The sequence below is a fragment of the Eubalaena glacialis genome, chromosome 20 (genome assembly GCF_028564815.1).
Source record: "Eubalaena glacialis isolate mEubGla1 chromosome 20, mEubGla1.1.hap2.+ XY, whole genome shotgun sequence".
In the NCBI taxonomy this organism is placed as follows: domain Eukaryota; kingdom Metazoa; phylum Chordata; class Mammalia; order Artiodactyla; family Balaenidae; genus Eubalaena; species Eubalaena glacialis.
This window is the reverse complement of record NC_083735.1, coordinates 5,842,081-5,865,656: the sequence shown is the minus strand read 5'-3', so window position 1 is coordinate 5,865,656 and position 23,576 is coordinate 5,842,081. Positions and strand designations below refer to the sequence as shown.

General features: G+C 34.1%; 1 protein-coding gene across 4 annotated transcripts in view; it reads left to right on the top strand.

The window, feature by feature from the left end:
* WDR17 (WD repeat domain 17) overlaps positions 1-23,576 on the top strand; it is a 96,111-nt gene that overhangs the window by 25,828 nt on the left and 46,707 nt on the right. For 3 of the 4 annotated variants that reach the window (XM_061177236.1, XM_061177235.1, XM_061177238.1), the window contains 3 exons: positions 8,679-8,807; positions 14,326-14,509; positions 18,303-18,533. In XM_061177236.1, the coding sequence (XP_061033219.1) occupies positions 8,685-8,807; positions 14,326-14,509; positions 18,303-18,533 (538 nt within the window). In that variant the 5' untranslated portion in view covers positions 8,679-8,684. The remainder of the gene's footprint in view (positions 1-8,678; positions 8,808-14,325; positions 14,510-18,302; positions 18,534-23,576) is intronic. The other variant, XM_061177237.1, reaches the window with a different exon arrangement.

Sequence of the window (23,576 nt, the reverse complement as noted above, 5' to 3'; positions counted from 1 at the left end):
CACTTAGTTTTATAATTTTATTTTTGGCAGTATTGTAAGTCTAGCTATATTTAAATTTCATGCTTATGTCATATAATCTTGCATATTCAGAGGTGAGCTTTATTGTTATACAAATCTAATGCAAATATACTCTTATAACTTGCTTTTTTACATGTCATGCACTTACACTTCAGTGTAATTATAATGTATGTATTGTGTATTTCATATAATATAAGATTGAAACCAAGAATAGAATTTAGGTTAAAAAAATAAAAATAATATCTCTGTAAGGCTGTAGTTGCCAGGCTACTGACACTGTCAGTTGCATGTGAGGTGACACAATGCTCAGACTTTCTTTCTGAATCCTTTGTAAATCTGCATTATTCAGTGAGCTGCAAGGTTTAGTACTTTATCTTTAAAGTGTGTATGCTGTTTGTGGGCCAAAAAGGTGATGTTTTCTGAAACAGCAAATCTTTAGAATGGACATGGAAATTCTTAGGTGGTTCACATAAAATGAAACATATTGTTAACTAAAGATAAAAGGGTACATAATATTTACCTGAAATGTAAAACTACCTGTCACATACAGTTAAAATATATTTGATTTCCTATATATGTGACATATTTGTAGGATTTATATTTCAAATATAAACGTGTATTTTGAAATGGACCTTCGGTGGAACGTTTTCTCTTTTTAGTAATGCAGAATCACTAATTGTGTAACCATTCATGCTGACCACAATGATACCAAAAGCTTCTGGACATTTCTTTTTATCTCCTCGGTAACTGTAGATATCACTTAATAAAGGCTACATAATATTATATATATATATATTTTATGATACTTTTGAGAAAAATTATATAGAAGTTTCAAATACTAGCAGTTTAAATACATAATTCAGAATTATAGATGCAATAGTATTCATATGTTTAATGATGTATGAATTTTTAATACCTCATTCAAAATCCTAATTTTTTTAAGAAGCTGCTGTTTTGTTTTTTCCTGTTTATTATTTTAATGGCTGGTTTAGACAAGTTATTCAACTCTGAATTATGAAGGATTTAAGTTTTGGACTACAAGACTTATAAAAGCTGCTTAGGAATGTACGAAGGCATACCAAATTGTATGACAATATTGAAATGTTTATATTATCTGAAGTTAGAAACTAAAAAGAAGTAAATCAGGATAAACTGATAAAATAAAAGTATTGGCATGGATTTAGAAGTAATTCATTTGTTTTCAATAAATAAAGAGTTAGCAGAGGGACTTTTAGTTTCCAATTTGGCATGTAGGAGCTCAGAAGTCTTCACTCTGGCCTAAAACAAAACAAAAAATGAAAACTGAAAAATCAACAACTTTTCTTAGATTCATAAGAGAAGTGAGGTCACAAGGCAAACCGCTGCCCCAGATTGGAGAGACAGACAGGCAGATACAGAGAATCACAATGCACCAGAGCAGAAACCCACCAGCAGAAACCTCTGTGGAAACCAGAGCCAGAGTGGAAAACCTGAACTGTAATTGATGAATTGGTGGAGGCTCATATATCAAGTCTGAGAGTTAAAAACTCGGGATGGCGGGGGGAGTAATAAGGAGGCCTCCAGGCTTTTCAGAGTTTTACCTCCAGGACCTTTACCAAGTTTTCACAGTAAATATCAGAGAAAGATCCCTTCATGCTTCTGGCAAAGGGAGAGGAAAAGGAATTGTTTTGAAATATGTCAGAGCACTCTTCTTCTTAACAAGGCTGCCTGTGAGGAGAAACTATTTTACCAGAGCCTGATCTGCAGAGATTATATCAGCACCTAACCTATCTGGGGGAAGGGAAATACCCAGTCCCTGCTAACTAGCTATCCTGTCCCACCTAGGGCAGAAAGATACCTGAGAAAACTGGTGAAATTCCCATTCCACAGGCACAGGCTCATGAGAAGACAGAGACTTAATCATAGGACTGCAGAATGCTTTCTCTTCTCCCACAACTTAACATTACATCACTAAAGGTCTGCTTACCAGTTCCTTTTAGCTAGTAACATCATGTTCTCCTTTCAACAAAAAATCACAAGGCACACTCAAAAGCAAAAACCACAGTTTAAAGGGATTAAACAAGCATCAGCACCAAAGTCAGATACGGCAGGGATGTTGGAATTTATCAGACCAATAATTTTTTTTAAAAGTATGATTAGTATGCTAAGGGCTTTAATGAAAAAAGTAGACAACATGGAAAAAACAGATGGATAACTTAAACAGAGAGATGGAAATTCTAAGAAAGAATCAACAAGAAATACAAGAGATCAGAAATACTGTAACAGAAATGAAGAATGCCTTTAATAGATTCATTGGTAGACTGGACATGACTGAGAAAAGAATCTCTGAGCTTGAGAATATGACAATAGAAACTTCCAAAACTAAAAAGCAAAGAGAAAAAAATGAAAAAATAACAGAACAGAATGTCCAAGAACTGTGGGACAACTACAAATGTACAACTACATTTCCATACACATAATGGAAATACCAGAAGAAGAAAGAAAGGGAGAGAAGCAATAATTGAAACAATAATGACTTAGAATTTCCTAAAATTAGCATCAGACACCAAACCACAGATCCACGAAGTTTGCAGAACACTAAGCAGGATAAATGCCAAAAAAAAATACACCTAGAAAATCATATCCAAACTTCAGAAAATCAAAGACAAAGAGAAATCTTAAAAGAAGCCAGAGCAAGGGTCAGAATTATATCCACTTCTCAGAAACCATGCCATCAAGAAGAGAGTGGAATGAAACGTTTAAAGTGTTGAGAGAACTAAAACACCAACCTAGAATTCTGTACCTTGTGAAACTATCCTTCAAAAGGGAAAGAGAAATAAAGACTTTCTTAGACAAACAAAAATTGGGGCATTTGTTGCCAGTAGACCTGCCTTTCAAGAAATGTTAAAAAAAAGTTCTTCAGAGAGAAGGAAAATTATATAGATAGAAATTCAGATCTACATAAACAAAGGAAGAACAGTGGAGAATGACTAAGTGATGGTAAAATAAAACCTTTCATTTTTCTTATTCTTAATTGACCTAACAAATAACAGTTTGTTCAAAATGAAAATGGCAACAGTGTCTTTGATTATGTAAGCTTATGTGTGTACACACACACACATACACATACATACATATATATGTGTCAGGTATGCTTATGTGTGAGTGAAATGAATGACATCAATGATATAAGAGATGAGAAAGAGGAATTAGGATTATTTTGTTTTTATAAGGTACTGAGAAGTGGAATAGTATTATTTGAAAGTAGACTTGGATTAGTTGTCAATGTGTATTGCAAAGTCTAGGACAACAACTTAAAATGTTTTTAAATGAGGTATAATTGATATGCTAAGAAAGGAGAAAAAATTGAGTCGTACAAAGTACTCAGTTGAAACCACAAAAGAAAGAGAAAGTGTGGGAGACAAAAACAGGACCAAAGATCAAGGGCAACAAAATGAAACAGTAAATATGTAGTAGATATTAATCCAACTATGTCAATAATCACCTTGAATGTTGATGATCTACACGCACCAATTAAAAGGCAGAGTTTGTCAAGGTGAATCGAAAAACAAGGCCCAACTATATGTTTTCTGCAAGAAATTCACATTAAATATAAAGGCACATATAGATTAAAAGTAAAGGGTTGGAGAAAATATACCATGCTAACACTAATCAAAAGAAGTAAGCATGTCTGTCTTAATTTCAGATGGAGCAGACTTCAGAGCAAGGAAAGTTATCAGGGATAAAGAGGGACATTACATAATAATAAAGGGGTCAGTATTCCAAGAAGGTATAACAATCCTTAATGTGTATTCACCTAATAACAGAGTATCATAATACATGAGGCAAAGCTGATAGAAGTGCAAGGAGAAATAGATGAACGCACTATTATAGGTGGAGACTTTAAAATCCCTTTATAAGAATTTAACAGATCTAGCAGACAGAAAGTTAGTAGGGACATAGCTGAACTCAAGAGCATCTTCAATTAACTGGATATAATTGACATCTATAGGCTACTTCATCCAACAGCAGCAGATTACACATTCTTCTCAAGCTCACAAGGAACATTCACAGACTAGACCATATTCTGGACCAAAAAACACACCTCAACAAATTTAAAAGTATAGAAATAATACAGTGTCTGCTCTGAGACAATGGAACTAAACTAGGTATCAGTAGCAGAAACATAGCTGGAAAACCCCCAAATACTTAGAGATTAAACAACACTTTTCTAAACAACACATGGATCAAAGAAGAACTCTCAAGAGAAATTAAAAATTATTTTGAACTAAATGAAATTGAAAATACAACTTAATGAAGTAAGAGCCCACAAAAGCAGGGCTTGGAGGGAAATTTATAGCATTTAGTTCATTTATTAGAAAAAAAGGAAGATCTAAAATCAGTCGTCTAAGCTTCTGCCTTAGGACACTAGAAAAAGAAGAGCAAATTGAATTCAAAGTAAGCAGAATAAAAGAAATAATAAAAATTAGAGCAGAAATTAATGAAATTGAAAATAGGAAATCAATAGAGAAAACAAAACTAAAAGCTGCTTCTTTGAAAAGATCAATAAAGTTTATAAGCCTTTAGCCAGGCTACTTAAGAAGAAAAAAGAGAAGAAATATATTACTAATATTAGTAGTGAAAGAAGAGGTATCACTACAGGTCCTATGGACATTAAAAGGATAATAAAGGAATACTATCAATAATTCTATGCCCACAAATTTGATAACCTAGATGAGACGGACCTATTTTTTGAAGACACAATTTGCCAAAACTCAAGAATTCTTATTCTTATCTACAAGAATTCTTGTCTACAAGAATAAGTAGACAATCTGTGTGGACCTGTATCTAGACCTGAATAGACCTATGTGTCAACAGATGCTGAAAATCATTTGACAAAATCCAATACTCCTTCATGATGAAAACTCTCAGCAACCTAGGAATAGAGGGTAACTTCCTCAACTTGATAAAGAACATATTTGTTCCTCATCTTGATAAAGAACAAAAACCCTACAACTAACATCATACTTAATGGTGAGAAACTTGAAGTTCTCCTGCTAAGATCAGGAACAAGGCAGGGATGTCTGCTCTCACCACTGCTTTTCAACACTGTACTGAAGTCCTGAGTAATGTAACTAGACAAGAAAAGGAAATAAAAGGTATACAGATTGGCATGGAAGAAATCAAACTGTCTTTGTTCACAGATGACTTTAGTGTCTGCGTAGAAAAAAACCTCCTGGTACCAATATAGTGATTTTAGCAAGATTTTAGAATACAAGATTAATATACAAAAGTCAATCACTTTCCTGTGTACCAGCAATGAACAAGTGGAATTTGAAATTTGAAACACATTACTATTTACAATAGGACCCCAAAAATGAAATACTGAGGTTTAAATCTAACAAAATATGTACAAGATCAATATGAGAAAAACAGTGAAACTCAGACAACAGATATCAAAGAACTAAATAAATGGAGAGATATTCCATGTTCAGGGATAGAAAGAATTAATAGTGTCAAGATGTCAGTTATTGCTAACTTGATCTATAGATGTGATAAAATCCCAACCAGAATCTCAGGAAGTTATTTTTTGGCTATTGACAAACTGATTCTAAAGTTTATATGGAAAGGAAAAAGACCCAAAACAGCTAACACAGTGTTGAACGAGAGCAACGAAGTCAGTGGACTGACACTGCCCAACTTCAAGGCTTACTATAAAGCTACAGTAATAAGACAGTGTAGTATGGATAAAAGAATAGACAAATAGATCAGTGTAACAGAATAGAGAGCCCATAAAGACACCCACATAAATATAATCAACGGATCTTCCACAAAGGATCAAAGGCAATACAATGGAGAAAAGATAGTCTTTTCAACAAATGGTGCTAGAACAACTGGACATCCACATGCAAAAAAATTAATCTAGACTAGACCTTACATCTTTCATAAATGGATTTTAGACCCTAAAGGTAAAACACAAAACTATTAAACTCCTAGAAGATAACATAAGAGAAACCTAGATGACCTTGGGTATGTCCATGAATTTTTAGATTCAACACCAAAGGCATGATCCATGAAATAAATAATTGAATGCTAAACTTTATTAAATTAAAAAATTCTCCTCTGTGAAAGACAGTGTCAAGAGAAAAAGAAGACAAGCCACAGACTCGGAGAAAATATCTGCCAAAGACCATCTAATAACTGTTACCCAGAATGTGTGGAGAACTCTTAAAATTCAACAAGACAAACACCCCAATTAAAAAAAACCAAGGACCTACTGTATAGCACAGGGAACTATAGTCAATATCCTGTAATAGCCTAAAATGGAAAAGAATCTGAAAAAGAATATATATATATATGAATCACTTTTCTGTACATCTGAAACTAACACAACATTGTAAATCAACTATACTTCAATAAAAATAAAAGGGAAAAAGACTTGAAAAGACACCTCACTGAAGAAGATGACATGTAAGCTATGGAAAGATGTCCAACATCAAAAGTTATTAGGGAATTGCAAATTAAAACAACAGTGAGATACTACTACGTGCCTATTAGAATGGCCCATCTAAAACACTGACAACACCAAAGGATGGTGAGGAGGTACAGCAGCAGGAACTCTCATTCATTGCTGGTGGGAATGCAAAATGGGGCAGACACTTTGGAAGAGAGTTTGATAGTTTGTTACAAAGTAAGCGTACCCTTACCAGAATCCAGCCATCTCTTCCTTTTCCACTACTTCTTATTTACCTAAATGAATTGAAAAGTTATGTCCAGACAAAAACCTGCAGACAGATGTTTATAGTGGCTTTATTCATAATTGCCCAAACTTGCAAACATGTCCTTCAATAGGTGAATGGGTAAATAAACCACGGTACATCAAAACAATGGACTGTTATTCAGTGCTAAAAAGAAATGAGCTATCAAGCCATGAAAAGACATTGAATACATATTACTAAGTGTAAGAAACCGATCTGGAAAAAACACCATACTGTATGATTTCCAGCTATATTCTGGAAAAGGCAAAACTATGGAGACAGTAAAAAGATCAATGGTTACCTGCAGTAGGAGGGACAGAGGGATGACCAGGTGTAGCACAGAGGATTTTCAGGGCAGTGAAACTACTTTGTATGATACTACAATGGTGATGCATGTCGTTATGCATTTGTCAAAACCCGTAGAATGTACAACACCAAGAGTGAACCCTAATGTAAACTATGGACTTTGGATGGTAATGGTGTGTCAGGGTAGGTTCATCATTATAACAAATGTACCATCTGGTAGGGATGTTGATAGTGGCGGAGCTTGTGTGTGTTGGGGAACTGGGGGGCAAATGAAAATCTCTGTAATTTCTACTCAGTTTTGCTGTAAACCTAAAACTGCTCTAAAAATAAAGTTTATTAATTTTTTAAAAAGTAAAAAAGAGTTAGAAGAAAGTGAAAATTAAATGACTCCATTTTGCCTGTGTATTTAAATATCTTTCCCTTATGTTTCTTTTCCAAATATAAACTCAAAATTTGTTTACACACAAACATTAATAGTAATCATACATACCAAGGATAAACTATAACAGCCTATTTAATTCACATGTGGTTGAAATAATGTATATTTTCAGTGAAAAGTAATATTGTCATAACATTACTAATTGAAAAAAAGTGTATTTTTAAAATTTATCCAGAATGCTAGGTGTCATTAGAGGAGGAAGAAAGCAGATATTTGTAGCAGTTTCTTATACTTGTAAGCACCGAAAGGTTGGTAGCACTGCTTTTTTATCATGCCAGTTTTCACTGCAAATTATTTCCTTTTTCTGGGAAATATATCACTAGTTCCACCCAGATAAAGGAATTTAATGGGCTGAAGATAGAAATTGGAGAAGAAAGAGAAGAGGAAAAAAGAAGAGATCTTTTCAGAAAGTGGAAATATGAACTAGAAAAGATATAAAGAAGAAAGTAGCTTTATAAATAAATGAGAGATAACGTAACTGACTCTGGGCTCGTTTACTCTAAAATCCTCTGCCCTGCCACATAATCGATTTATATTCTGTAATTTTCAACTTCCTTCTGTCCTCTCTTCACAATGAATGCTACTGTTAACCCAGCTTGTATTCCTGCCTTGTGTACCTCAAATACTTTTTGTGAGGACGTAGAGTCAATGTGAAGACCGTGAAGTTCTGAGACAGAGGTCACAATCCTCCCAATATTGTGTTGGCTCACAGTGTTTTACACTTGAATTTGCTGCCTTGAAGGAATTGCCAGTGTATAAAAATTGGTATGTTTACATAAAAATCTGCATATTTCCATTTCTTTGGGAAGTTCCAGAAATCTGGCAACATGGGGTGACCTTCTTCAGTGGTACTAGACCCTTTAGGTAGGATGTGCACTTTCTATTTCACTCTGGTCCCTGTCACTCCTGGTAGGATTACCAACCCTTGGTCAAATGTCAGTTGTCATTTATTTTATAATCTCTTGCTTCCTTAATTGAAATGACCTGCCTTGATGTCTGTTGACATTTGGAGATTTCAACTGCTGTCCTTTGAAAGTATACACTGAGATTAATAGTGCTAGTAGAAAATGTTTTCAGGGCATAAAGATAAGGATTGAGGAAAACAGATGTAAAACAAAGAAGAGGAAGTTTATTGAATAATGGAATTGACTGATATGCCTCTGAATTTGTTTTTCAAGGCAAACATGTCCCAGGTAAGACAAGTGGGACTGCTGGCTGCTGGATGTCAGCCATGGAACAAAGATGTGTGCGTTGCCAATGGAGACAGGTTTGCGTACTGTGCTACCCTGGCCATCTATATTTATCAGGTAAAAGAATGCTGATTCTTTTCAAGTTTTCCTTTTATCAGCTAAAATTACTATTTAATTAATATTGAAAAGCTTAATGGTGTAACTTTATTGATATTGGTATTTCATTGTATATTTTGTTACTATTTATACTATGTTAGTTTTACAAGTCAAGCTTTTAGAAAATGCTCATATCATAATATTAAATTATTAGCAAATTCTTAATTGATTTAGTAATCCTATTTTGATGCTGTTCATCAAAGAGAATTTCTTCAAGAATTAAAGGTCCTGTTTTATTAACGGTGAACAAGTAGTTCTTAATTCTTTTAAACTATATTCCCATATAAATAAATGGAATTCATTTGTCCATTTATTTCAAACCTTGCTCAGTAACATGTGATACGAGAAAATTGTCTTATCAGTTGAAGAAGTGCGTAGTCCTTTAGAGAGCATTCTATTAAAAATAGTGCAGTTGTAACATTTTGAGATAGTCTTGGGATAAACACCTTTATCACTACCTTTTTTCATGTGCTGGCTCCATCCAGACATCTCTTATCAGTTCTCCATCTACACAGCCAACGGCCTTCTGAATTTTTTCATATAGAGGTGCCATAAGCATCATAAATCCAAGTCCAGTTTTTCTTCTTAAACCTGGAGCCAGTATTTCAGTGTCACCCGCTAACCATTAGTCTAAACCACAGATGTGAGAGTTATCACTGACTCCCTCTTCTACTCACGTCCTACACCCTAGGTAACCAGGACCGGTTCTGGTATTTTCTACCTTTTACTCCCTTCTTCATATCCTTTTCGCCTAAACTATTAACAATAGTTTCTTAATATTCTCTTTGCGTCTATCTTGACTCCCTCTAATTGATCCTTCAGTGTAATCAATCATCTATAATGCAAATCTAAAATTTTCAATCTTCAGTTGCTCATTCCTTAATATTAACATCCAACGCCATCGTATGACATCCTTTCATGATCTTCCTGTCTCCGTCTCCCTGTCACCTTGTGCTCCAGACACCGAGATCACTGCCTTTTCCAAAACTACTCAGACTCTTTTGTATCTTGCCTGTGCTTGCACGAATTTTTCAGTTTGCCCACATTGCCTGTCCAGAGACGTTTTCTCATCTTTCAAATGTCAGCTCAAATGTATAAGCTCTTTTCTACATTCTGCTTTTTCCTCTTTCTTAGTGAAGGACCTTATGGAATGGATTGCATCTCTACATGCTTCCATTGACCGGAATGAGTCTTTCTCATCTTTGAATTCTCAAGTTACTGCACACTCTCTGGCACTTAGTAACCACTTATTAAATGTTTCTTGAATTTTTTTTTATCTTGAAATACCAACTCGTTTCAGTTAAGAGTAAAAAAAAAAATTATTGCTTTATTCTGGAGTAAAAATTCCTTTTAATTGCTAATAATGTTGTAGTTTATTGAAAATTTAAGAAATAATAGCATTAATCTATAAACCAATTAATTTTCCACAATGCTAAGATTTTATGTAGTCCATTTCTCAAGATTGAGGAAATATCTAGCAATCAAAATGCAATTTCAATATAACTCACATTTTTTTTTCACTTCTCGTTCCCCAGAAGACAGGAGCAAGCCTTCTAAATGCCCCTTTTGTTTTGCCATCTACCTCTTTTCCACCCTATGTGTGTTGTTGCTAAGCTTCCTTTAAGAAATTTCTCCCTTAATCTTTGGTCCCTATTGTCTTGTCTTTTATTTCCTCCTGAAGAAGAAGAATTTATCAGGCAGGGAAAACTATTCCTCTAAGGAGTTAGGAAAGTAAGAAAGTGGATGAAGGCAAAACTTAATTTTTTTTATGTTTGCATACATCTTGTTTAATGATGACATTTTATGACTTGAATATTTAGGAAGATTGAGCTAAAAGTATTAATCTAAAAAACCTATGAAGAAAGTTTGTGTGTCATTAAAGACTAAAACAAACTAAAAATTACCCTGATTTAGAAGTTAATACAAATAAACTTAGGTGACAGTCAATTACAGAGTTCCCTGAAAAGCTGTGTTTCAAAATATGCATTGAAAATTACATGATTAAATAGTGACATTGACACTAATCAAACTTATATTAATAAGTATTATTTTAAATGTGAACATCTAAATTAAAGTGCTTTGAAAATTTTGCTGTATAAAATATTATGATTCTTTTTAGAGGGAATATTTATTAAATAACACCGAGTGTCAGTGCACAAAATCTGAGTCCATCACACTCTGTATGATGACACTGATGTAATTTCAGATTTTTCTGAACTATTATATGATACGTGTACATGCCACTAGCATTTTTCTTTAACCATTGAACTGTAATGCACTAATATATTAACTATTCTAAAAGTAGAGTAATTTATGATCCAACTCATTGTAACAGTACAGTCTTATAATACTGAATTGAAAATATAATAAGAATGTATTACTGAATTAATCCCTACAAATAGTTCAGTATTCTGTATTGTGCTTAAGATCCTATGTGGATAATTTGTAAAGTCAGAGAAGATCACTGATGTGCAAACTGGCTTCTTCATACATTCCTTGTATTTATAGACTCTTTCACTGAATGTCTAACTTATATAGCAGTTTTTTTCTATTAGCTTCATTAGACACATTCACAGTATCTACCATAGGTAACCTAAATCCCTTAATACTTTAAAACTTACAAACCTATTCATCCCTAAATGTACAGAAAATGCATTTGTATCTTTAAACAGCCCAACTTAAAGTTACTATAGTTGTAACACTAATCAGATGAAAGCTCCATTGGTACTGAGTCATCTTTAATAATATTTTCTTCCAAAGTTGTTCAGGAATAGATGAAGTTCAAGTAGTAAAAAATACAGAAGTTATATAAGGTAAAGCCTTAGGAAATAATTAGATCATTAGTCAAATTTTTATATATGAGATATTTGCTACAGCATTATTTGCAATAGCAAAAGTTAAAAGTTGTTTAAATGTTAAACCATAGCACAACAGCTCGTTCTTTCAACAATATTAACAGAATCTCTTCTATTGGCCAAGCATTACTAGGCACTAGGAATGCAACTAGAACAAACCAGGCAAAGTCTTCTCATGGAATTCACATTCTTAAGAAGGACGGGGGCAGGGAGAGATAATAAATAAATGAGCAAACATGAAAAAATAAAAGTTTTAGGAAGAAATGTGTTCTATAAAGATGTAAAACAGATAATGAGATAGTCATTGACACCAAAAGCAAAAATAAACAAGAAGGAGTACATCAGACTAAAAAGTTTCTGCACAGCAAAGGAAACCGTCAACAAAATGAGAAGGCATCCTACTGAAGGGGAGAAAATATTTGCAAATCATATATACGATAAGGGATTAATATCCAAAATGTATGAAGAACCCATACAACTCAATAGAAAAAAAACAAATGTTCAGAGGACCTGAATAGACAGTTTTCCAAAGAAGGCATACAGATGGCCAACAGGTACATGAAAAGGTACTCAATCAACTTCACTCATCATTAGGGGAAAGCAAATCAAAACCACAATGAGATATCACCTCACACCTGTTAGAATGGCTGTTATTTAAAAGACAAGCAATAACAAGCGTTGGTGAGGATGTGGAGAAAAAGGAACCCTTGTGCGCTGTTGGTGGGAATGTAGATTGGTGCAGCTACTATGGAAAACAGTATGAAAATTTTCCCCAAAATTAAAAATAGAGCTACCATATGATGCAGCAATTCCACTTCTGGGTACTTATCCAAAGGAAACCAAAACAATAACTTGAAAAGATACATGCACCTCCATGTTCATGACAGGATTATTTACAATAGCCAAGACATGGAAGCAACCTAAATGTTCATCAATGATGAATGGATAAAGAAGATGTGGTATGCATGTACACACACACACACACACACACACACACACACACACACACACACACACACAGGGATATTATTCAGCCATAAAGAAAGAAGGAAGTTTTGCCATTTGCGACAACATGGAGGGACCTTGAGGGAATTATACTAACTGAAATAAGTCAGATAGAGAAAAACAAATACCAAATGATCTCACTTATGTGGAATCTGGAACACAAAACAAAACACCAAGCTCACAGATACAGAGAACAGATTGGTGGCTGCCAGAGGTGCGGAGTGAGGGAGGGCAGAATTGGTGAAGGTGGTCAAAATGTACAAACTTCCAGCTATAAAACAAATATATCATAGGGATGTAAGGTACAGAATGGTGAGTATAATTAACAACACTGTATTGTATATTTTAAAGTTGCTAAGAAAGTTGATTTTAAAAGTATCACAAAAAAATTTGTAACCATGTGTGGTGATGGGTGTTAACTAGACTTATTGTGGTGATTATTTTGCAATATGTATAAATATTGAATTATTATGTTGTACACATGAAACTAATAGAATGTTACATGTCAATTATACCTCAGTTTTAAAAAAAGATAGTGAAAGTCATGAGACAGGTTCTGGGGAGGGATATGAATTTATTTAGCTACCGTGGTCAGAAAACACCTCTCTAAAGTGGAGTTTTTGAACTGAGACCCAAACAGGAGAATGAAAAACCATGAGCAAATCAGTGAGGAGAGCATTCGAGGCCAAGGGAACAGCAAGCATAAGCCCTAAAGCAGAAATGATTTTGCTGTATTAGAGGAACAAGAATGTCGGAGTGAACAGGGAAGAGCATGAAACCAAACGAGACTGGCCCGAAAGCAGAGGTTCATGATGCTGGGTGTTGAAGGCTGTGTTAGCAGTTAGGATTTTACTGCAAGTATACGGTTAAAGAAAGGTTGGTGTAGTGAATAGTTAATATGATAATGATTTGACAAACTCTTATATAACACTGTGAAAGGTTTGTTATGTGTTAAAGGGAAAAGCCAGGTTCAACAAAATGACATATACAGTATATACATCCCAAACATGTTAAAAATGATAGAAAGATGAATTGATCCACTAATTAATGGCACATTTACAAAGGAAATAGGAAAACTAGGCTATTCCTTTTGTCCACTTACGTATAAAAACACAACATAATGCCCCTTCCAAAAAGCAATAACATAAAACAGGTCCAAATGATACCATTACTCTGCAAACTTTGGACATCTTAATAATGTAGTAATGAGCAGCTGGCGTATTTAACCTACATTTTTTGGACTCAAATATAAGTTAAAAATTTGCAGAAAAAATATCTTAAGAACAAGGTGTTTTTCCCTCATAAATAGAGAGAGCTATGGAAAATAAGTCTCTGAATTATTATGCATATTCAAATGTACAACATTTATTGTTACTTCTTTTTAAAATTGGGATGTTTAATTTCAATTCTCTTTTATTTTTTTAAAAAATGATTTCTTTCAGCTAATTGAATACATTTGAATTCACTTGAAAGTAGACCAAGGCTTGAATTATGTTCATATCTTGTTATTAGGTGTACTAATTTTCATGTATGTAGCTTTTAAGAAATAATGTGATTATTAATGGAAAGTGTATTACATAGAAAGAAGCACTGACATGTTTTATTTATATATTTTTTAGTTGGATCACCGTTATAATGAATTCAAACTTCACGCAATTATGTCTGAACATAAAAAAACAATCACAGCTATCTCTTGGTGTCCACATAACCCTGATCTGTTTGCAAGTGGCAGTACCGATAATTTAGTGATCATTTGGAATGTTGCAGAACAAAAAGTCATTGCTAAACTCGACAATACAAAAGGTATACCTATAACTGGGATTTATTTTATTGAATGAAACATTTGTATTTCAATAAGCAAACTATTTTATTTCAATTAGTTCAAGTTTTAAAGTAGTGTTTTTCAAGCTTTCTAATGGTAATCTATATAAGAAACACATTTCATATCATGAGTCATTATTGTGTATGTACATGTGTACAAAACTGAAACAAAATTTCATGAAATTATCGGACTTAGTACACTGATCAACTAAAAAACATAGTCAACACCAAATAACTTTATTAATGTTTAAATATATTAAAAATTCCAAAATAAATATAAAAATAATAATTAGATACAATTGTCTCTGAGACAATTGGCCTTGCTTGAAACATACAAAGACAATATTATGCATGTAGTCACTGCTTTGCTGAGTTGACTTCTTTCCCGTATTTTTAGGTCCAAGTAGAAAGTTCTAGTTTATGCAAATAGATCTTTGTGAATGGCATAATATCATTACTTTCTTTCTACCTAGCATCTTACCCCATAATGATGATGAAGTTAAATAATCATTTTTCTGTGCTAAATGTCATAATAATTCAGTTCTCTTTTTGAGCACTGAGTGTAGCTCAATTACCGATTATGGTTTTGAAAGCTACTGCTGGATATACTTTCCATATTCAGTCTTTTCTCTAAAAAATACTGGTTGTAACTTTGAGATAGTAAACTGAGATGTGACAGTGTCACAAACTTTACTTTTTACAGAGTTTCTTTATAATATTCTTTTCAGTGTGTAACCACAATATTGAGAAGTCATAGGCAATTGTATTTAAATCTTGCTTCCAATATAACAATAATGATGCCTTTTGGAACCTTTGGATATGTTCGACATAGATTGAGTACGGCTTTTCCCTTGTCTTTTCAAATTTAGGTCGTTAGGAATGCTGAAAACACCAGAAAAATACACCAATTTTGTTGTGTAACTTTCGTCCTAAAAAATATTTACCAAATATTTTCAGCTAGGAAAATGAGCATCTCCTTCCCAAGTTCATATACGCTGCTTATTATTTTCACTTGCAGCGACCATTGAATTTCAGTATTAGACAGTGAGTAGTTTGCTTCAATCTCTGAGCAAAATCTTTTTAAAAGTCAACTGTTCAGTGAGCTTCCATTAATGTAAGTAACAGTTTTCCTTAAGGTTTTCAATACTCCAATGAGAAAAAGCCAAATTAGGTTTGGTACAAAGCTTTGTGGTGTATAAACAGTGATTAATAGCCTCAATCAAGATTTCATGTTTTTCTGGTCATAGCCATTTTTCCACCAATCACAGATCCTATGGTTTTTCCAGTATTGTTTATGTTGATCAACAGTGCACTTTCCCAATACTTTAAATACAGCTTTGTGTGAGATTAATTTTAAATAACACAATAAATACTCCTTAAAATTCTTTCCATATTTTATGTGACATAAACTAAAAATGTTATACAATGCCATTGTGCTTATAAAGTTGTCACACAAAATCTATACTAGACTATAACTGCATAATAACATTTTCTAAATGTTCTACAGAAGGACAGATTAGACAGCATATTATGGTATCATTACCTAGTTTGTCCACTGATTTGTCATCAAACACCATATGCATCACATCCATTCACGGTGGAAGAGATTTTTGTTCATCAGCTGTGTGCACCATAGCTTCCTTTGCCACTGAATATACAATTAAATAAGACTTTTTCATTAACATTTGTAGAATGATTAAATTGTGGTAACAATTTTGATCAATTTTATATAATTTTCCTTTTTCTGAAAAATTTCAAAGAGTAAATTCCTCATGTTGTTTTCAAAGATCTTAATTTGAAGATTGAAAGTTTTGATATTTTATTTGCAAAAAATTATGAATATTTTTGGTCATTTTTATTTAAAGTAATCCCCTTTGAAATGGCTTAGACTTCTTTTTTTCTTTTCAGAATCCAGTTTAAGCAAAGTAGAAGTTGGCATTGTCAACTTAAAAAAAAAAAAAAATTAGAACTTCCACATTCTGGCTGTTGAACTTGAACATGCCTCTGTACTCTTTTTACTTCGTCATTCTTTTTTCTTAATATTAAAAAAGTCACTTAAAAGAAAATGAGTATTACTTTGTTTAAATGTAAAAGGTTAAAAAATTGTCACCAACCTGAAAAATGTCACACTTAATAATACACTTTCAGAAAAAAAAAAAAAAACTGTTAACAGTGGAGAATAATACTACCTGCCTATCTCAGAATATTGTTGGGAGAATTAAATGAGTGGATATTGTAGAGCTCTTAGGAGTGCTTGCGTGTGACAAGCCAGTGTAGCAGTGTTTTCTATTATAACTATATGACGTCGTTTCTGGTCCTTTCTCTTCCTTGCTTCTCAAAACACACATTCCGAGAGCCATCATTCCAGTGGCTTCCTTCAAGTGGGCTGTGGTGGTTTGACCCATACAGCATGTCTTATCCCTTATTGGGGAAATTCTACTTCTGTTAATGTATCCAAAAACCAAACAGCTTTTTTATTGGCCTTATTTATGTACTCATTCATTCATTCAGTGAGTATTTATGGAGTTCCCATTGTATGTCAGGCCCTGAAACAGTTTCTTTTTTCTCTCTTTTTTTTTTTTTTTTAACATCTTTATTGGAGTATAATTGCTTTACAGTGGTGTGTTGGTTTCTGCTTTATAACCAAGTGAATCAGCTTTAGCTTCTGCCTCTTGGCACATTGTAGGCTGCTGACACAAATTGAATTTACGGTCAATGAACAACTTTCAACTCTGTGTCTTTGTTCATAGCATTTCCTCTTCCTGGGAAATACTTCTTGACCCATGTATTGAAACTCTGCTGTTCCTTCAAGGTGTAATTCAAATCCAGTTTCTTTCCAGGGCAGTAGCCCAAACAGTCACAAACCTTTCTACACATAAAAATCATTTGGAGAACCTTGTTAAAAATAGATTCCTGGGCCCTAACTCCACACGATCTGATATGCATATTCAGTTTGATGATTCCGATTCTATGTCGGGAGATTCACAGTCTGTCTCCTGAGTCATAAATTTACCATAACATTTATTTCATCCATTATTTATTTGATCACAATAACAGGAGATTAACAGTTAACTTTCGTATTCTGTCTTTTAGTTTAAAAAGGATTTTTACATACATCATTATTTTTTCTTGCCCTAACTTTCATGTGAAACAGGTGGTCAGCTATTTTTAGTCATGTCTATTTTATATGAGGAAACAGGTTTACAGAGGTAAAGTGGCTTGTTTAGATCATCCGAGGCAAAACTAAGACTTAAATCTAACTCCTGATAAGAAGTAGTTTGTAGTGTTAATTTTGTTCTTATTAAATCCTTATAGTAGCATGCAACTTTTCATAAATGTAATCCTTATCTCCCCAATTTATACTTAAGATCCTTTAAAGCAGGAATTATATCCTATATTAACTTGTATACCTAGAACGCCTAAAGCAGGTCTTGTACACAAAAACTCAGTAAGAATTTATTGCTTTAATATATAGTTTTCTGAAAGAAAGAAAGAACTCTATAAATTTCTTTGAGTATGTGAAGCATATGATCATATTAGTAGTTTTAAACCAGAAACTAGGTACTTTTTCATCATAGAAGTACCCTCCATATGTTCCCTGTAGTATTTAGGGTTACTTTATAAATCAAATTTCCAAGTAAGAAGGTAATATTTTTTAATAATGAACACAGTCTTGTATTTTAGTTGTTTTAGAAAGGTAGGATGCAAATAACATTTAACGGTACGATCTTATGCCACGTTTCTCTACTGTGTATCTGTATTTAATTTATTCCAGGGACGCCTGCCTCTCTCAGCTGGTGCTGGAATGCAGATGACACAGTGGCGTTTGCTTCCCAGAGAGGCCCACTGTTCATCTGGACCATCTCAGGACCAGACAGTGGCGTGACTGTGCACAAAGAAGCCCATAGCTTCCTGTCTGATATCTGTATATTCAGATGGCATACCCAAAAAAAGGGGAAAGTTGTCTTTGGTCATATTGATGGAAGTCTATCAATTTTTCAACCAGGTAAGAATTTTACTAGTCAGGTCTCTTAAATTTTATTTTTCTTAGCATATATAATTTCTTATTTACACAGCATAGAAAGTTAACAGTATTTTAATTTTTAAATAATAGTTGTGCAAATATTATCCAGCACTATGCCAATTCCAAATAACCATTGGAAGTAAATCTTATTTGTAAGGCATCGTAGTACATTTAACTCAGCTGTGCAGATTTTACTTTGAGTTAACCCCTGTCAGGCATTTGTCCTGCATTTTTACTTTTTAAAGTCACTTCTTTCATTCTGCACATTTACTAAGAAAATGGCCTGAATGACAAAGGACCTACAGCTGGATTATATAATAACTTACTAATACTACTCAAAAATATTTTCCCACCTGCTTGTAAAATACCATTTAGTTGTCACAGCTCCTTAGCAAAGAGTTTGAACTTGGGATAAAAAGGAACAATAACTCCTTGTAACCCTATTAGTTAATTAACATGGCTCAATGGAAAGGTCTGAGAAATTAGTTTATGTTTATTTTTTAAATTTAAACAATAACAAAATATATAATAAAAAATTGAAAAATTAGATGAACAGTTCTCCACTTATAAGTAAGCACTGCTGACATTTGAAAAACGTGCTTTTAGCCATCTGGTATCTCTGTTGATGGATGTGACTCCTGGTTCACTAGGTAGATGGATGAAAGTGCTGTTTCAGGATTAGAATAACTACTTTCACAAGACATATTACATTCAATTTATCTGAAATTAATAGAAGAAAGAAGAAATTGAAATTGAACAGAAGGAACAGTGAACATCCAAATCTTTTCTTTCCTTAGGGAATGATCTTTCTAATGTTAAAAAAAAAAAAAGGCTATATAAATTATTGATAAAGTCAGGCCATTTTATTTTTTAAAAAAAATTTTTTTAACATCTTTATTGGAGTATAATTGCTTTACAGTGGTGTGTTAGTTTCTGCTTTATAACAAAGTGAATCAGCTATACATACACATACATCCCCATATCTCCTCCCTCTTGGGTCTCCCTCCCAGCCTCCCTATCCCACCCCTCTAGGTGGTCACAAAACACCGAGCTGATCTCCCTGTGCTATGCGGCTGCTTCCCACTACCTATCTGTTTTACATTTGGTAGTGTATATATGTCCATGCCACTCTCTCACTTCGTCCCAGCTTACCCTTCCCACTCCCCGTGTCCTCAAGTCCATTCTCTATGTCTGCGTCTTTATTTCTGTCCTGCCCCTAGGTTCTTCAGAACCATTGTTTTTTTTTTTTTTTAGATTCCATAAATATGTGTTACCATACGGTATTTGTTTTTCTCTTTCTGACTTACTTCACTCTGTTTGACAGACTCTAGGTCCAACCCTGCACTACAAATAACTCAATTTTGTTTCTTTTTATGGCTGAGTAATATTCCATTGTATATATGTGCCACATCTTCTTTATCCATCGGACCATTTTATTTTAAAGAAGATCTGTTATATACATTTTTAAGAAAGCTGAGAATAACTGTCCGTGTGCTTCTTTACACCTCCCCTCTGTGCTCCTTGTACACATCCTCTTGCCCCTTCTGGTTGCACTGATTCAACACGGGGAAAGTGTCATCTGTTTTAGAGTAGAATGGGGAGGGACCAGTTCTTTGCTTCCTTTGGATTTGTTGTCTCAAATGCCCTCACCCAGTCTGTTCCATTCTCTGCATTGGGAACAGATTCTGGTTATAGTTGGTCCCTGAGGCTCACAGTTAAGTGACATAATTTGCAGACTTGCTCTGTGCCAATCAGGTAAATACTACTTCCTCTCCCTCCTGTATTCTTCATCCTCCTCAGCACCAGGGAGGTGATTTTGGGACAGTAAAGACCTGCCCTGTGGCTCCTCCTCTTGCCTCTCTGCCCTCTGGGGTGTATGTAGGGACACTCCCCATATCTCCCCCTGGCTGGCCCACACCCAGAGATTTCATGGGGATCGTGACACTTGCATCTTGCAGAATCTGTGTTGCCTGAGCTTGGAGGAGAATAATGGGGATGTGCTCTTACTCTGGTCCATATTTCATTTTGGGTATTTTTCATATTTTGTGATTTGTCATTGTGACCATCTCCTTTTTCATTGACTAGGGCTTTCTTTTCTTGCTTTATTGTTGTTATTGGGCATTTTTGACGGTTTTAATCTGTTAAGACATTGAGACATAGTATTATGTGTCTAAGCTCTGAAACACTGAGACATTATACACTTATTTTGGCATAGAAAGGAGAGGCAGGAAAATAAAGCCTCCTGCACTTTTCTGTTTAGGTTTATGTCAGGGTAGAAAGTATAATATTTCAACAGTCTGGCCTGTGTGACTTCCAGAAGAAGCCACTGGTTTCCCATAACTCAATCACCTGGCTGTTAAACAAAGTAATTTGTGCATCTGTGCCCACATCATCAAGTGCTATTTTTCTGGATCCACCCATGTATTAGTTTGATAGGGCTGCCCTAACAAAGTACCACAAACTGGAGGGCTCAGAACAACAGAATTTTTTTTGTCCTATTGAGATAGAACTGACATACATCACTGCATGAGTTTAATGTGTACAGCATGATGGTTTGATTTACAAATCTTGTGAAAAGATTTGCTTAGTGAGCATGCATCATGTCATATAGATACAATAAAAGGAAAAAGAAAAAAAGGCAAAAATAAATTTTTTCCTTGTGATGAGAACTCTTAGAAAATTTATCATCTCACAATTCTAGAGGCCAAAAGTACAAAATCAAGGTGTCTGGCAAGGCCCTCTGAAGGCGCCAGGGAAGGATCTGTTCCAGGCCTCTCTCGTAGCTTCTGGTGGTTCCTTAGCTTGGGGTAGCATAATGCCAGCCTCCCCAGGGTGTTCCTCCTGCGTACATGTGTGTCTCTGTGTCCAAATTTCCCCTTTTTATAAGGACACAGTCATGATGCATTAGGGTCCACCCCAGTGACCTCACCTTAACTTGGTCATCTGCAAATACCCTATTTCCAAATAACGTCACATCACAGATACTGGGGGTTATGCCTTCAGCATCTTTTGGGGACACAGTTTAACCATAACAAACCAATACAGACTTCTTGACTTCATTATTCTATAGGGTTTTTAGCAATTAATATGCACAAAACATTAGTATAATCCTGCTTTGTATTTTCCTTACATATGCAAGAGCTAATGGGTCATGAAGGAAACACTACTTTTAATTTCTGACACTACGCTCTAAATTGCGAGTTTGAAACTTTGAGACCATTAGCATTAATCCGGTGTTGTTATATTTTTACTTTTCCTGAAGAGTGGTCACCCTTACCTTCTTAATGACTTATTGGCGTCACAGATGATTCTGTTTCTATGTAACTAGATGGAATTTCTGTCCTCTAGGTTCTTGCAGGAGACTATGACCTCAAGCTCTCTGCTGTCCTGTCTTTATCTCTCTTGGAAGAAATAACAAATATTCATGGAGGACTGCCCACAATAACGCAGTTCATCCTTCATTGTGAAGCAGTGATTTTTAAACTGCGCTTAGTATGTTTGTGGATTTATATGTGTGTATTGGGCGAGGGTGGAGATGGGAAGCCTTGGTAGGTGATCCAGCTGGGCTTCAAGCCTCCTGCTCCCTTTTCAGTCTGAAAAGCACCACTTTATTCTGTATTCTGTATGGGATTTCACATAAAAATTCTTGTATGCGGGATTCCAGGGCCAAAAAAGTTGGAAAACTACTGTTTTAGCAATTTCAGATTATATCCTTAAACAAAGCCAGATCTTCAGAAAATCTCTCTCTCTTTTTTTTTTTTTATCTTCATACTAGAAATGTTTTAATTGAGTTGACTTTGGTATTATTCCAGGGATCTGGGTTCATCAAATTTGCATTGTTTCATTTTAGAAATGTTGTTGATGACATTCTGCCTATGTAATACTGTAGGCTTTTTTTGAAAACACTCAGGAATATTTATTTCTCGTCTCAGTTCTAGGAAAAGTTATGCTCCTGAGCACATTTTTTGTTTGTTGTTTTGTTTTATTTTTATCCTATGGACATTGTGAATTGTGTAACCTTTCATGATTTCTTTCTTCTTTGCTTTGGCCACCCAATCTCAAAGTCAAAATTTGAACAGCTATGTGGATTTCCACTATCTCATTATTTTATTTTTCAACCCTAGTTTTGCCTTGCCCCAGTTTTTGTTTTTCATAAGAAATTCTTCTTATTGACTTATTCATATCCTATGCTTCTGTTCTTATCTGACAACACAAGTTGCCTGATAGTTGTGTAATAAAATAGAACGTAAGTAAATAATAAAATAACATATATAAATAAAAATACCATCAGCTGTTGTTCTTACGACGGGATGCAAAATTTCACAGATTCAGTTTTCTGTCTTTTATAATAAAAATGTTGACACCATATACAACAGAAAATGATGATATAATTCATTATAATTTTAACTGTAAGTGTGGGGCTTTAAGCAACATGATTTAGCTTTTACAGTATTTGCATTGCAAATTTTCTCATGTTTTTTGTTGCTGTTTTTGTTTTCACATGCTGGAATATTTTTAGTAACCATAGATACTAACGGGCACATTCAAATACCTAATAATTACTTAAATAGCTGGTACAACTTAGGTTAATCATTTTTCTACCTCTCTGTGGTTTGTAATGATCAGCTACATTAATATTCATTACTTTCTGTTTTATCAAATAGCACCTTTAAAGATGCTTATTTTGGGAAAGAAGCAAGCAAACTTTTCTTGATGGTTATTGCAAAAGTTTGATAAAGTCAAATAAGAGAAGCTTCACATGTACCTTCTATGATTATATATGCAAAATATCTAAAAAAAATACTACCTACCTAAGAAAAACATTATATTTAAAGAATATGTTCTGGCGAATTAACCTCAAGCCAGAAACTATAAGATTTTTCAATTAACTTTACAAATATCTTATATATACAAGGAGATCTATTTTTTCTGCTTTTATAATCTGACACATTGAAAAACAGTATGTAACGAAGACATTGCAGGAAGAGCTATGGTATCTTTCAATAGTGTTATTTTTAAAATAAA